This window comes from Harmonia axyridis, chromosome 4, assembly GCF_914767665.1.
Source record: "Harmonia axyridis chromosome 4, icHarAxyr1.1, whole genome shotgun sequence".
In the NCBI taxonomy this organism is placed as follows: Eukaryota; Metazoa; Arthropoda; class Insecta; order Coleoptera; family Coccinellidae; genus Harmonia; species Harmonia axyridis.
Window position 1 is genome coordinate 24,692,150 of NC_059504.1, and position 17,223 is coordinate 24,709,372.

Sequence of the window (17,223 nt, forward strand, 5' to 3'; positions counted from 1 at the left end):
CACATTTTAATCTACGTTTTGAACTGTCAATAAAAAGGCGCAAATCATTTGGAGTGTATTCAGGCAAACCCATTTTTTCTAAGAGCCCTTTTATATTGTTACAGAATACCAAGTCATTTTCCTGAGTGAAAAAAGGGAGCAGATCCTTATCTCTTTTACGATAAAATGTGATATTAGTACCTCGAAAAAGTAGATTTTTTTCTTTTAATCTGGATGCAAGTAATTCAGCGGATTCCTTTGAGAGATTGTTTGTTTGTGGATACTGAATTATCTATTTTGACATAGAAATTCCTGCCTCTCAGTTTCTAATTAGTTTGCAAGTTTTGATCGTATAGCCTGCCTTCTTCATCTTGTAGGCTAGTTCTTCGTGGCAGACGTGGTCGAAGGCTCTCTCAACATATGCGGCTTGTTTATTTTGAATTCCCTCAATAACATATTCAGTAAGCCTCATTAGTTCTGTGGAATGACCTCTTCTGAATCCGAAAAGCTCGTATGATATCATCGTTAATTCTTCGTTCTATGATTCTATCAATTATTTTAATTATTCAACTGTAGTGACTCTGTCTACTCAAGAAATGGAGTACTGGGTCTCGCGCCACACTTACTTTGACCACGACCAATTTATAGGGGTCGACGCGTTGCAGCTGAGTCACCTCTCCACCATGGTGTGAGAGGGTGTTTCTCAGGCGCAGATCGCTAGATTGCCTAACTGATGAGTCCACCAGTGATCTCGAAAAGAAACACCTTTATCCCCTGAGAAAGGACGCACCTACAAAGACTTGACTCGAGAAAGATTCGCCAAACAGCACTTTCTAATCTTGATTTATTTTTAAAGGTCTGCAGATTTTCCTAAGTTTTATATTTATTCTAATCAGCTCTTTCATCGCTTCTGAGGTTTCATCATGTGTAGGCTTCAGGCTGGCCTTTTGATTCCCTCAGTGCTTTTCTATCGATCTGGACACAGCACAAGATGTATGTAATTAGAGGTACGTAATCCTTTATCATTATTGCAGTAAAAAACCACAATTAATATTTTCAGATGAATATGATCGTAGCTGTAGTGAGAAGTACATAATTTAAAATTCTAGTTGCTCTGAGGAGAACGCACTGACATTATGTAGTTCGTCGCTTCACTTATGTAGTGATTCGCATTGACTGACTGTCTACTAATGTATAGAATATACTAGTTAATGTATGTGAAGATTCTAATTGCAGGCAGTGGCGTACCCAAGGGGGGGATAAATCCCCCTCAGGAGGAATATCCATCATAAGTCACAACCTTATATATCACAATCTCATTATGTTATGAGTTCTTCTTCTTAGTACGCCGTCTCCTAACGAAGGTTGGCGATCCATCTGGCAATCAAAACTCTAGATGTAGTTGCCCTAAAAATGTCGGTGGAGGTGCAACCAAACCATCTTCTCAAATCCTTCAGCCAAGAATTTTGTCTTCTCCCCACCGATCTTCTGCCCTGTATCTTTCCTTCTATCATCAACCTAAGAAGCTCATATTTCTCACCCCTCATCACATGTCCTATGTATCTGGTCTTTCTTTTACACTGATAAGGAGCTCAAGTGGTTTACGCATTAAGGAAAGTACTCTCTATGTTATGAGTAAGCAAACTTTTTTCGAAAACTTCTAAAAGAAGGAAAATTGATGCATGCGAATCTTCAAGTTTTTTGCGTTTGACTATAACAGCTGACACTTCGACAGGTGAAAATAAATCTCAAGAAGTATCTGTAAATGCAAAGGACATCGGAAACGAATAACCAATTTTGTTTTTCTTTATCTCCCCCCAAGGCTACCCATTTCTGGGTATGCCACTGAAAGCCGGACTGTAGGTACATATAACTATGTCTACGAACAAGATCAAATGAAAAACTTGAGAATGCTTCATAAACATTTATTGTAACACTCAAAACAAGGGCGTTATGCCAATTGACGAGATACTATTGCCTTCAAGTAATGGTCACATAATTATCAATCACAATATCGAGTAGAGTTTTCCAGGCAATTCGAAAGTAATGAAGAATTACCGAATATTTTGTTATAGTGGAAAAATTAATTATGAATATTTCCAACAGCCGCTTCAACAATTTTTTCTCTTTCTATATTATTGTCATTCCACTCGGAGATTTATTATTTTTTCATATTCTCAACACTTATAGTAACTATTATGAGTAATGAAAATAAAATATAATTTTTGATTGAATGAGTGAAGAAAAAATCCAAGCATAAACCAGAAATAATAATAATGCGATACATGAAGATGAATGAAATTATGATATCGAACATAAGAAAATAACTTTATTGAGCAAAAAAATAGAATGCATACAAAAAATTGCACACATAATGCATCAGCAAAAAGATAAAAAAGTAGTCATGAAATGCGAACATAATACTGCATAAAAAGCTAAAATAAGCAAAATAATTGGAATGAATAAATCAACACTTAAAAACTACTTCATTAACAGTTCAATAAAATGACAAATTGCAATGATTCTACAACGAATCGGCTCATAAAAATTCAAACTATAAACAAAATATCAAACCTATTCAATAATTGTCAAAATGACCCGATTTCGAACAGAGTGAGCTTCAAAGCATATTATCAAACGGAGTTGTACTTATTAATTACCAACTTAGAATAACTTATATAGGTTTAAGTTCACATATTTTCTAGGCTCCAAGTTTCCTGAAATATCAATTGACAACGCAATTCATCTTCCAAGAAGATAGATTTTAATTGATATCTATAAATAGCGATGGAAGCATTTCCAGCATGTTCCATCTGAAAAAAAATATCTTTCATTAGACACAAGGCATACTGTGTGCACAAAAGCAGTGATATTGAAAACAATATTATTAATTTAATTCTTGAATTGACACGTTTGTCAGCTCGATTCCTGGACAGAGTGCTGGATCAAATTATGTCTGTCCTCTAAGTCCAGACGCGGACGCCGCAAACACGATAACACTCGGGAAAACCTTCAAAATTTGAAATGTGCAGGTACTTTTTGATATAAGCGGCATCACCACAGTACTGATCGATAGAGCAGTGGTTCCTACCCAAGAAACTAAATTTTCAATAAAACACCTTCCGTTCTCCGTAAGAGCTAGGGTTCTATCGACCGTAGCCCACCCTGTATATTTTTCACTTTATTCCGCTCATTTAGAGCGTTCGAAGAATAAAACAGTACATAGCGATTTTCTCAAATGACGCGACAATACGAACTTTGCTACTTTCCCTTCCTCCTGTTATTCTTTTCAATGAACAATTTTAAGTGAAAGATAATAAAATTATGAAGGATACAGCAATTATGATTTCATTATTTGCTTTATTCGTAGTAAAATTCATATTGCGGCAACATTTTAGAAAACCAATATGCATTATGTCCAAGATTTTCTTGTCATAATTCTCAATGTTCTTCGAGCAATGTAATTTATTTCAAGAATGAAAAGTAGAGAGTTGCTAGGTAATTTGGTTCAACATGCCCCTGAACCTACAGTTTTTAGATTATTCCGATTGAGAGTTATCGTGATTACGACCGGTACCTACTATAGAATACTGTAATCATGACGAAATGATCTGTTCAAAAAGCGAAAGCTCAAAAAAAATTCAAGGATCAAATTCACTTTGAACCCACCATTTATCGAAACTACCTCCAAGACGTTCAATATTTCCTATGACCCATGCCCAGAAGAAATTCAGCTACTCCTAGGTAATACACCATCTGGGCAATACCGAATAAAGGAGCTATAACCATACATCTGCAACCACCTCCCCTGAAGAAGGCGGATGGTCCTTCATATTTCATTATTTTCCTGGAAATATAAAACATTTTGATCAGATTGAAAGGATATTTCTTGATGATATTATGTTTTCAAAGAATTTCTACACAGAGTTAACCCATTAAAACGATATTGAATCGTTAGGAATATTTCAGAACTTATGAATTTTTAAATATTTTCACAACTCACACAAAAGCGTCAACCACTCCATTATACGTTCTGTCACCTTCAGCTTTAGTGAGAGCTTGTAATCTTGTCTTAACTACGTCTATTGGGTTTACAACAAGAGCAGCTGTACAGCCTGCAGCACAGCCTGATATGAAAGAACACCAGAACACGGATTCACCTGGAAAAGTATAATAAGGTGTCATTTTGCTGTCTGAATTTTTTTTTTGCGAAAACTCATTTATGACGAAACCTCTTCTAATATCGATTGAAGAGAGCACGATATTATTATTGACCACTTACCGGATCCATCATTACGTTTAGGTCCTAAACTATTCAAAGTAGCAAAAAGCGGGAAGTACACAACCGAGAACGTAACATCTCTGGCCATCGTAGCACCAACTCCTTTGTACAGGCCAAGCAAACCATGGGATTTCAATAGGTTCAACGTTAAACTAGTAGCTGTCATTTTAGGTACAGGTTTGCCTTCTGAAAAATCGAGAAATAGAAAAATTTGATGGAATACCGATTAACTAAGATAGCCAACCTGCAAGAGCGGCAGCAGTCACCCTTCCTGCGTCTTGCATTTGAATTTTGAGAAGTTCCATAGGCGTCGTTATCACAATTTGGCAAAATCCTGCCATACCACCAGCTGCCATCTGTCTAACCATCGGCAGTTTTCTGGAAAGCGATGTTTTTCGAGAATTCTTATAGAAAACAATAAATGCATGCAATACTCAATAGTTTTAAATGAATATAAGAAGGGAATTAGCCACTGAAAATTGTATATCAACAAAACAGTATCTACTAGATTCAACTGCTGTTCTGGCCGTCATGATGACATTGTTTATGTCATGATATGAACAACTACTAATGTATTACCATAGTATAAGGAAAGGATATTAAGCCAGTGTAGTGCTTTTTTCGATTTTGTTGATGTTGAGCGCCATCTAGTTGTACTCACGTTTTACTCGAATTTTACTGTCAAAAATTGGTCCGTAAAGTGGAGCCCTCTGAAAAAATCGGTGTTATTTTGAAGAACTAAAATATTTGAAATAGAGTGGTCAGAAGATTTCTATATTTCGATATTGTTTCTGCCATGTAATAAGTATTTACGCCAGTGGCGTGTATTTGTGATAACTTAATAATAACATAAAAATTGTTGGCAATGTCATGCAACCCCTTTTCAACCACGCCACTGAATGAATTATCGTATTATTTCTGTGCCATCTATAGCTCATGATTCAGTGCCATCTATTATCGAGTTACTTCTCCAAATCCAAATCCAACTACAGTAGCAACCCCTGGTGACTATTTCCTTGCCATCAAACGGCGGTTGGCTTACTATTCTTTCCTTATACTATGGTATTAAATCGTGCATAAAATAATATTCAATCATGAGGCCATTGAATAAGAACAACAGGTTCCATTGAATATCCGCTGAGTTCTCTTGATTTTACACCTGCAAACTTGTGGTGTCAGATGAAAAGTGTCGTGTTCCTACTTCACCAGAAAAACGTGATGTTATATATGTAATAACACCTGAAATGTAACAGAACGTAGGAGAAAATGATGTAAAAAAACACTGTTACTGTTAAGAAATGAAATGAACAGGTGGATATCTCGAAAAATCGAATCAGTATACTCCAGGGATTCTATGCACCTTAGAGTAACCATCCTCCACTTTGGAGATAGGAGGTGCATTTGCCAGAGATACCAAACTAACGATTCCACCTAAAGTTATGAGATACATATTGCCAAGCTACCCATTTCCCATCTAGCTAGACTCTGAGGTTTATAAATGAGCTTTGTTAGCTAATGTGGCATAACCCTAAGATGGGCTTGTTATATATGTATACTCAATTTCAGAAGATTGGATATCAAAGGGTCTAGATAGTGTAATTTTGGCTGAATATGGAATTTGATACAAATGAATAATACATACTCAAGAGGTCAGCAAAAAGATGAGCATCGTATACTCATACTCAATGTCAAGCTGGAATGTACTTAACCACCATGCTTTCTTTTCAAGCGCGTCAATCTGTCCATTATACATGGTGTGTGGAGAATAAGTTATTCCTAAACATAAGTAAATGTAAAACTATGACGTTCACTAGGAGGCCATCCCCTATTGCTTATGATTACCACCTTAATAACACGCTATTACGAAAAGTAAATGAGTCAAGGGACCTGGGTATTGTTTTTGATCCGAAACTCACATTTTCTTCCCATATTGGAGATATAACGGCAAGTGCTATGAGGATGATGGGTTTTGTGATTCGTAATTGTAGAGAATTTTCATCCTTTGAAGCAATTTCCTCTGTGTACCAAGCTTTGGTGAGGAGTAAATTGACATATTGCAGTTCAGTGTGGAATCCTTGCCAGGCAAAATATGTAACTTGCATTGAGGGTGTACAGAGGAGGTTTCTCAAATTCGGTTTTCGGAGAAAACATGGTTTTTATCCCGATAGAGGATACAGTTACGACTCTCTTTTGGATGAGTTCAATTTCATTTCGCTCAGAAAGGTCCGCGAAATTAATGATTTGGTTTTCCTTTATAAAATAATTCACGGACGTATCGATTCGACAATTCTTCTTTCGTCAATATGTTTGAATGTTCCTCGTTTTACATCCAGATCACATTTAACTTTCCATATTGATGTACCTAATACTCAGCATCATTTTTATTGTCCACTTACGTCAATGTGCAGGAGTTATAATAATCTTCAGAATGTAGATATATTCTTCTTGTCTTTATACCAATTTAGGCACTTATTGTTCAGTGCACTTCAGAATTGAATTATATTTTTTAAATACTTTTGTAGTAGGCTTATCATGATTTATTTCTTTTCTTTTTTTTTGATAGTATAATTATTGTATAATTTAATAGATAGTTTAATTATGTACACCTGTAATTGGGCTTTATGGCCTGTTGGATGTATTATTTTCAAAATAAAATAAAATAAATAAATAAATAAATTATTGCATGGAAAAGAGAAAGAAATTCATGGTTCATGCAGGGCCGTCGCTAGCCAAATTGCCGCCCTAGGCAAATAACCAATTTGCCGCCCTAACAGTCAACTCTGGAGAATGCAAAAAAATTATTTTGGGTAATCGGGGTCTTCTAACGAAATATGGAAAAATTGAAGGCGACTGTTTGTAAAACTTGAATAATAATAACATAGAAAAAATATAAACAAAACCAACAAGTTCAAAATTATACAAAAAATAAAAATCATTTTAGGATTGATAAGTAACAATATAGATTCGAATTGTGTAGAAATTAGTGAAAAGCATAGAAATAATCAGATTAACGGAAGGACACTGCTCTTGTTATAGAAAGCTCAATTTTTCTGTGCTCATCAACAGTTGAAACCATAGAATTATTGGGACTCTTAGATAAAAAAAGTTTTTTGACCATTTTCTGTTATTTATTTTAATACAAACCATACGATGTTTTATATTTTTGAAATCAGAAAAAATCAAGCGTTCAAAAAATGGCACAGAAATTTAGTGTTCCCATTTGAAAAAACATAACTTTTAGTCATAGTTTCGTAATTAAAGACCTTTTTGAAAAGACGAGCACGCCACTGGATTCTACGTTAAAAAGTGCCTGTATAATGTTTTAATTTCAGAGTTTTATCATCAGTATTAGCGGAAATATAAATGTTTTTCGATATCACCATTTTTCCAATTTCCGCTTATAACTCGAAAACAAAAGAAGGTGGCCAAAAATGAATACTACCCTCGTTAGTTTCTCAGAAAAAGAGATCGAGAATAGGGTATCAGATTTTGTCGATCTCCTCTGGTTTAAAAGTTGTAGTGCTAAAACATCGAAATTTGCCCACCCTGTACACCAGAGTCCATTTGGAGTTGCATAGCGGTCTTGGGAGACTTGGGGTGAATAATAGAGTTACCCTTAACGCTTTCCAGCAAGAAAGAAGCAGTAGGAATGGCTTAGTTGCTATAATTTCCCTAGTGGAACTTGAATCTTTTATGGACACCCCACAAGAAACTGTAAAACGAGCAATAACATACAAAGGACGCAGCGAAGAGACGTTTGGCTTTCATTCGTTAACATGATGTTTAGAATTCATCGACCGTTGAATTCTTGGACAGGTAAATAAGGAAAAAAAATAGAGATGCAACCAACCTTCAAACTCGCCACCAGAATCTTGATACCCACCTTGATGTTCTCTCTGCACACTTGTGAAATTTTCGTTATTGTTTTTTATACGTTTTTACGTCTCACAGTCGTTCGATATAATAATAATATCACATCTCTTCGGGAACATATTATGGACATGATGGAATCGGAAGAAATTTACAGTCGTTCCCTATGTATCAGGACAGTTTTTGAAAAGAAATAAATTAAATTCTCGTATATTCCTAACTCATGATAATGTGGTTTGGTAAATAGACATCCTATTACATTGAACATTGGAAAGTATCAATCAGCGATTCAATAGAATCAATGGAACTTCTGCTTACCCGTCTGATGTGGTTAGGTGGTGCCTGAAAAAGTCATTAGCTGCTAGTTTTATTGCCTTTTCTGGGGTTATTAGTAGAATATTGACGGCAGATCCTCGGTACATACCGAAATATCCTTCTGCCCTATACGTTTTTCTCATACAGTCGAGTCTGCAACATCACAATTAGTATTCTTCTTCAATTCGCTTTATTTAATCATAATTACATTGATGTATACATTCGTTCTCCATTCGGACCAATTTTTTGGTTTTGTAGTCGTGTTTTGACCAAGTCCAGTGGAAAAACGCAAGATACGCCGATGATACCAGCGATGCCGCCATTGATGATTTTTGGAACGAGTCTGGAAAGTTATCAAATAATAGATAAAGGTTCCGCTATGGAAATTGTGAAGGAAGTAACTATGTCTATGATGGAAATAAAAAACAAGTGATTTATGATGGATTTATGCACCATTCCTAAGAACTAAGACTGAACCTAGGAACTAAGACCTAAGAATTGAACGCTAACAAATCAATGAGGGCGTTTATGCACGTCTCCTAAGAACTAAGAACCAACACTAGCAGGCCAACTGTTAACTAAGAACTAAGGGCTCAGGTAAAATATAGAAGTACAAGTGTGGCGCATAGAATTTCAATATTAACGAGTACCAGTTTCTATCATTTTATGTTCTTTATTCGTGTTCATCGACGAAAAGTATTAGGAGTATTTGAAAAAATTAAATTTAATTTTTTCACAATAAATATCAACGTCGAACATCAAAGTATAGAACAAATAGAAAGTAGTTCGAGCACGTGCGCATGCCTTAACTAAGAACTAACAAGAGAGTGCATAAACACCACTGAATTCTTAGGTTTAGTTCTTAGTTCATAGTTCTTAGTCCTTAGTTCTTAGGTACGGTGCATAAATCCACTATTACCGTCAGGAGCCATTGCCGCTCTAATTCCTGCTTATTAATTATATGTGCCATCGGGAGATAATCGAGTATTTAACATAGGTCCAAAAATTAAATTTTTCCCTATACAGTCAATTTGTACTCACAAATGCCCCTGACGGGAAAGTTTTGAGGTAGTTTCGATTTCATATGTTTTTCGAGGTGCTGAATCTAAATTTGATGTTTTCCAACAATATTTCCTGACGGGAGATTGAAAAAAGTGCAAGAAGGGTAACATTTTTTTGCCGTTTTTTTGCATATAACTCGGAAATATCGAATTATCGTGAACGACCTTCCTATAAAAAAGCAAACTGAATTAAATTCCCCACATATTTCATCCAATGAGGTTTTTTGTCCGATGAATAGTTTTGGCTCAAACGATAGTTGAAAGTTTTATCTGTCTCTGCAGCAACCCATTTTTTTGTTAGTTTTGATTTCTACGATTTCAATTATGTTTTCTGGGGTTTTGAATCATAATCAGGGTTTGTCTCCAAAATTTCGTGACGGACCATTGAAAAAAAAATTAAATTTTATTTTTTGACGGTTTTTTGAGTATAAATCGGAAAATATCAAATAATCGTGAATGACCTTCCTATACTAAAGCAAACTGAATTAAATTCCCCACATATTTCATCCATTCAGTTTTTTTGTCTGATGAAAAGTTTTAAACGATAGTTGAAAGTTTTATTTGTCTTTGCAGAAATCCATTTTTTTGTTGTTTTTGATTTATTCTATTTGATTAGTTTTGTGGAATTCTGAATCGTAATCTGGGGTTTGTCTCCAAAATTTCGTGACGGAACACTGAAAAGAACTTTAAAAAAAAATAAAATTAGTTTTTGACGGTTTTTTGCATCTAAATTGGAAAATATCAAATTATCGTGAATAACTTTTCTATACAAAATTTGAATTTGAGTACTTAATTGCATAAATATTAGGACGGTATTATTTCCTGAATATATACATTGAAGTCAATATAAAAAAAATTCTTTTTTCTAAACATTTCAAACATATCTGGATTGTATTGAAAGAAGAAATTATCGAATAGAAGACATGCCACCAAAAATAAATTGAAGTTTTGGAGTGGAAAACGTGAGTTTTTGTATAGTGACAGATAAAAGACGCCAATTTTTAACTATCGTTTAAGTCGGAACGGTTGATCGGACAAAAAAACTTAATGAAAGAAACTTATAGAAAATTTTATTTACTTCGTTTTCGTATAGGAATGAAATTGCGTACCTCTTTTTGTATTTTTTTTTTAATGTTCTGTCACGAAATTTCGTTGGCAAACCTCAGATTGCCATTCAGCACCTCAAAAAAACATGTAGAATCGAAGAAATAAAAACTACCCCAAAACCTTCTTGTGAAAAACACATATTGACTGGGCTTATACTAGTCGCAGCTGTTGTAAGGAAAATATAGTAGATTTTTTTCGATATTCATCTTGTATTTTCTCTGGTTCAGGCGACGCGATCAATATGAAATTTGATATTAAACAACTAAATACAATATGTCATTTCAGTGAAATCATAGTTTTGAAGTTATCAGGAAAACAAAATTTCGAAGGACATTATTCACGGAACCTCTATTCAAAATTTGCCCCTTAACGAATATAAACGCGTGGAATTCGAGATCCGAAACTACCACTATACTTTCAAATTTTCAGGTATTTTCGTTTGGGGGATAAACGATCTGCGAGGAGAAGAAAAGCTTAATTATCTGAGCAAGGATTCCTGGTTGATTTTAGAATAAAGAAAATATTTGAAATATTCGATCTTTTTAGAAACAAGGGCGATTGAATCATTATAGGTATCAATTTATTGATACGTTTGTATAGGATTACGAAGTTCTGCTGATAAAAAATTATCGTGATACGAATTCCGGAACATTGTAACTATGATAAATTGGGCATTTTATTATTCTTCATTTCAAATACTACGAACAATGTAACATAATATAATGTTTAGTTTTGAGTAATGATCTAATGCATGTTATTTGTATTATGTACTTACGAAAAACGAGGTTGAGAATCTCCCATTTATTTGTCTGTCTAAAGTTCAGTTTCTGTAAACAAATACAACAAAAATCACATTCACAGAGGACTGAACAATGAAATTTCGATATTGTTAAATAGAGGTCATTATCAATATGAGAATAAGGTTCTTGATTATTTATTGCTGTTCAATTTGAGAATGGTTCGAAAAGTTGAAAACTACATCCGTGAAATTACTATAATTGATAAGGGGTTGTCCATTAATCACGTGATCTTTTTTTTTAGCATTTTTTAACCCCCCCCCTCCCCCATTGGTGATACGTAGTGAGGTTTAAGACCACCCCCCCTCACCCTTCTCATAATCACGTGTATTTTTAGTACCTACAACGAATCTTAAAATTTTCTGAATATTATCTTAATTTAAATACAGGTATAAACTATAATCTTATTTTATTCTGAAATTAAGGACCATAATAAAAATGTCTACACCAAGTTGCAAGTTTTTTTTGATTGCCATAACAATAATAATAAACGAAGAGTGTAATCATAGGAAAAACATGTATTGTACTAGTACATGAATATATTTAATGTAGTCAAGGTCACTACACGCCGCGCCGTGCCGCTTAATATTTGTTTAAAAATCGCGCGTTTGACGAAAAAATAAATACACGTGATATCTTACTACACCCCCCTCCCCCTTGTGATATTTTCGTGCCTTTCAAGCCTCACGTGATTAATGGACAACCCCTAATCAATTGCTATCCGGTAACTACTATATCCTCTTAGTTTCAGGAGCCCAAAAGATCAAAGCATACAATTCAAAAAAGCTTAATATTGGGAATAATATGATAATAATAATATAACAATAATCAATCATTGAACTCCATAATGAATAAAAAGGGATTCAATACACCCAAACCATTTTGAAACAACTAATCTCAACTGCAGATAATATATATATATATATATATATATTAACCTGAAATTTTGCGAATGTGTTGTCAGAATTTGGCAGGTACAAATGAAAGCTCATATGAGATGATTTTGAATGAGACAAAAACAGAAAAACCAGCTTTGTTTAGATGTAGGAACGAGTGTATAATGCATAAAATTCAATTTTGGATGCTTGTCAACTCGACCGCACAGAAAAGTGTATTGTCATACCATACCATTTTTAAAATCAAGCTCTTATTGAACCGAATGACGAAGGTATTAATCCTGAAAATATTCGTAGGAACTTAATGTGAACATAATCCAGCCTTTTTCCGGTTTAGAAGTATTCATGATTTTTAATTTGAAATTTGTAGGAGGGTGCAGGGCGATTCAAGTGAGCGGGTCACTGGATTTTGTATAGCTTATCCTTTGAGCAATATTGAAAAGTGACTCATCACAGTGATAGTATTTTTAACGGGCTATACAGATATGTTATCGAAAAAACTATCGAACCAAGGCATGAAAAGTTATTGAGGAAAAACCGTTTTTCCAAAAAAATTTTTCTTCATATTTGACTGGTATAGCAATGTTGTCTGTGGTTCAATACATATTTGATTGTCAAATTATATAAATATCGATTATAATAAAAACTAGAATGTAAATCATGAATTTTCATTCGAAGTTCTCAATATGTTTACTCTGAAGAAAGATGTGATATTTTGGTAATATACAGGGTGTTTCCTAAACATGCGGCAAAAATTCAGGGGGTTGTTCCTTGGACTATTCTAAGAATATTTTGTCCTTTGATGATTTTTGAAAAACCTATTTGTTTCGAAGATATAGGGGAAACAAAATTTCAGATAATAACATTTTATTATGAAAAATTACATGAAAATTCAACTCAACCTACAAAAACTGTTGAAAATGACCACCTCTAGCCAGCATACAAGCATCCAATCTTCTCCTCATTGACTGCCGAACCCTTTCAAAAACACCAGGATCATTTCTTATTAAGTTACACCCAGCAATGATCCGATTTCGCAAGTCTTCCACATTTTCTACTGGAGTGGTATAAACTAATGATTTTAGATGGCCCCATAGGAAATAATCTAAGGGGTTTAAGTCCGGGGAACGAGCAGGCCATAAATGAGGTCCACCTCTTCCAATCCAGCGATCTCCGTATGTTAATGTTAAAAACTCACGAGCAACCGAACTAAAATGCGCTGGTGCACCATCGTGCATAAACCACATTGCATGTCTTATTGCCAATGGTACATCCTCCAAAAACAGAGGTAACGTTTGTTCTAAAAAGTTGCGATACACGTCCCCGGTAAGTCTTTCTGGTAAAAATATCGGCCCTATTAGGCAGTCACCCACAATACCAACCCAAACATTCAATGAGAACTGATGTTGAAAACGATCTTCAATTACCTCATGTGGATTTTCTTCGGCCCATACATGGTTGTTATGAAAATTTCTTATTGCATTTCTTGAGAAATTCGCTTCATCGGTAAAAAGAATCAGCGTCAGTAATTGAGGAATTTGAACTAATGTGGTTAAAAGCCATTGACAAAATGCAATACGTGGGGGAAAATCAGTAGGAATAAGTGCCTGAACGCGTTGCATATGGTATGGGTATAACAAATTGTCTTTAAGAATTTTCCAAACAGTCTTATTACTCACATTCAAAGTATTGGAAATTTTTCGAGTAGAAGTACTAGGGTCTTCTTCGATCATGTCCAGCACATTCTCTTCCAGTTCCACCGTTCTTACTGTGTTTGGTTTTCCTAGTCCCCCCATTTTTTTCAATGCGCCTGTTTCATGCAGACGTTGATGAATATTTTGAAACAATTTTCTGTCAGGAATATTACGCCCAGGAAATCGTTCAATGTACAACCTCCTAGCTTTTAATGAATTTCCATCAGCAAGTCCATAAATGAAATGCATGTTAGTCATCTCGGTGTTTGTAGCGATTCATAATAGTCAAAGATAAAATGTTAATTGCTAATACATCACAAAACGAATTCAAATGAAAACCGTGTTTAATCTGTATTCCTTTACCATCTGCACTTATCAATTTTTAGTCAAAAAACTGGCCGTTTTTAGTAATTGGAATGTTGTTAAACAAATTTAAAAATAAATTGTACCTACTTAGTAAACACAGTGCGGTACGCATTTTTATTTAAACTATTATTAATTTTAAAAATATGAAAAATGTTGTTCGCCCTGTATCTTTGAAACAAAGAGGTTTTTCAAAAATCATCCAAGGACAAAACATGCTTAAAATAGTCCAAGGAACAACCCCCTGAATTTTTGCCGCATGTTTAGGAAACACCCTGTATATCAAAAACGCTGCATCCAGATCGATAAAATATTTCGCATAAACTTTATGAGCAATGGAGAAATACAGGAATGGTATAGAACCATAGACAATATGGAGATATTTTCCAAATATGGAATCTGAAATGCCTCAGTTCGATTTGAATGGAATAGCTTGAAATAAATATAAAACTACCACTATATTTACATATTAGAATTCAGAATCGATTGAACATTCAGAAAATATGAAAGAATATAGAGAAGTATATTTTGCAAGAAAAAATCTTTTGTTTTCTAGAAAAGTGGAAATTCAAATGAAGGAAAAATTGGTGAGAAATCGTCAAGAGGCCTTCTTATTTTGATAACCAGTCAAATTTGGAAAAAAATTATTTTTGAAAAAACGGGTTTTCCTCTTTTACTTTTCATGTCTTTGTTCGATAGTTTTTCCAAATTGTTATATTTATTATTTGGATAGCCCGTTAAAAATACTATCAGATTAATGGGTCACTTCTCAATTTTGCTGGAAGGATAAGCCACAAAATCCAGTAACCCGCTTATTGAAACACCCTGTACAGTTCAATATTCACTGAAACTTACACTAAGAATTAAAAACACTAGCACGAAACTTAAACGTTTATTGTTTGTACTTCAATCAATCGAATTTCACGATTTTGTGTTATCTACAGTTGGTTGGAAATGATTTGTTTGCAATTGTTTCATAATATTTCTTATAGTTATAGGAGAATTTATCTCGGATAGCAATTGGTTTTATGTTATAACTCCTAAACGATTAGCTTCCAATGTTTTCGTGATAGATTGTACAGAGATGAGAATGAATGTATAATGTATTAATTTTTTATTGAACTAGCTCTATGATTTTGGATAATTTTAGAAGATAAATAAAAATTTGATGATTGAAAATGTTTTTTGGATTTTTCTTTGTATACTGGATCCTGTACTGCATTCTTATTGATTAATTATATCCTATTAGGTAATTGAATTCCGTATCAATAAACCTACCATGAGCTATACTATTTCGCGATAACTGCTAATATAAGAGTACGATGAACAGTGTAACTATTTACGTAATCATGAAAATTATTCCATTGGTTAGATCCCTTTATGTGATATCAAGGATCTAGTTTATTTTAATTTCGTACCTAGTATTTCCGTTGATATACTTCATGTCAATTAATGAATGAAGAGCCAAATGGAAATAAGGTTGAATTAATTTTTTAGAAATTCAAAATGATGAAGTACTCATTCATAATTTAATATCGCAGGTATTTCAATACAGAAGCGACTTATGACGCAATGAAAATAATTAGGTACTTATCAAATGTAGTACCTAATCCTAATCATTCATTTTTTATTGAAAATTGTCGATACCATTCTCAGAAGGATAATAGTAACGAGAAATAGTTCACATTAAGGAATGAAAAAAAGCAATGAGATTTTTCAATAACATCATTTTAATCGAAAAGTCTTGTCAACCTTTGAAATACAAAAATATTTATTTTTATGAGAAAAAAAAAACATATTTAATTCTTTTTATTTCTCATCGCTCCTCACGAAACTTCGTGCAGAGAAGATATAAAGTTAATGATATTTTTTCTGCAATGACGATAGAAATAAATATTTCAATATATGATTGGCTAAAAAGCCACAAATTTTCCAATTCTGTTAAAAAATTCGGTCGTGAAAGCTTTCATCATATTATTCAATTTGTCGAACTGGATAATAATTTATCAGTTAAGAATGCAAGTACCTACTAGATATTGAGAATGGAACTCATATTAGCGATATCTAAGTATGCTTTTACATGAGATTATATTCCTTCAATATTAGAACAAATATTCAAACTTTATTAATTCACACTTGGCAGATTTCTCTACTAGCCTAAATTAAATTTTTGGCAAGCACACTAAACGAATTATAATATAAAATATAAACTTCGAATTTTCAACAGTTTAGAAAAACCGTTTTTCTACTTACCTGAAATAGAAAATTCAACAAGTCAATAGCGGCAGTTTTAAATATGAGATTAAGAATGGATTTTAAAGATGTGTTAATCGTATGAAAAAGCAAATCAAAATTATTTTCATGCCAAAAATATATTTAGAATTCACCAACTGAGGAATTGGTCTAGATAATGAAAAGGAAAGCGAACACGACGAATGAAATCATTGAGCTTAGGCCTATATCGATTTGTTCAGAGCCCTAATAGTATCGAAGGTTAGAAATTTCAGTGATCCTACCTTACGAAATTAGGTTATCACAGAGTGACACTTGTGATATTAAGTGCTGACTTGTAAACAAAGCACGTTCCTCCAGAGAGATTTGTATCTATCTGACGGCTAGGCAGTAAAGAACAATATCAATTGTCAAGTATTTTTTCAACCAATTTGACACATGACTCTTACCAGACATGACAAACAGCTGATCGCTAGCTGACAGAAGGCAGCATTTGAATCGATAAATTAGTCTGTTGATTTGCAGATAGAGGTCCCCAAACTTTTGTTTAGAGATGTAGATTTCTACGTTGGTACGTAGAATTCTACGTTAGTACATAGAAATCTATATCGATTAAAGTTTGATAGA

General features: G+C 33.8%; 1 protein-coding gene across 3 annotated transcripts; it reads right to left on the reverse strand.

The window, feature by feature from the left end:
• Nucleotides 1-1,888: 1,888 nt before the first annotated feature.
• Nucleotides 1,889-17,049, reverse strand: LOC123678160 (mitochondrial glutamate carrier 1-like). Of its 3 annotated transcripts, none has more exons than XM_045615014.1 (9): nucleotides 16,881-17,049; nucleotides 11,390-11,441; nucleotides 8,655-8,789; nucleotides 8,450-8,599; nucleotides 4,506-4,639; nucleotides 4,262-4,447; nucleotides 3,983-4,139; nucleotides 3,649-3,826; nucleotides 1,889-2,792 (listed from the first exon to the last, which is right to left on the reverse strand). In XM_045615014.1, the coding sequence occupies exons 2-8, from the start codon at nucleotides 11,413-11,415 to the stop codon at nucleotides 3,676-3,678; spliced, it is 939 nt and encodes a 312-aa protein (XP_045470970.1). In that variant the 5' UTR covers nucleotides 11,416-11,441; nucleotides 16,881-17,049; the 3' UTR covers nucleotides 1,889-2,792; nucleotides 3,649-3,675. The 3 variants fall into 3 exon arrangements, with proteins under 3 accessions (XP_045470970.1, XP_045470972.1, XP_045470971.1); XM_045615016.1 differs by lacking the exon at nucleotides 16,881-17,049 and adding an exon at nucleotides 16,618-16,812; XM_045615015.1 differs by lacking the exon at nucleotides 16,881-17,049 and adding an exon at nucleotides 15,220-15,294.
• Between the last annotated feature and the right edge of the window lie 174 nt (nucleotides 17,050-17,223).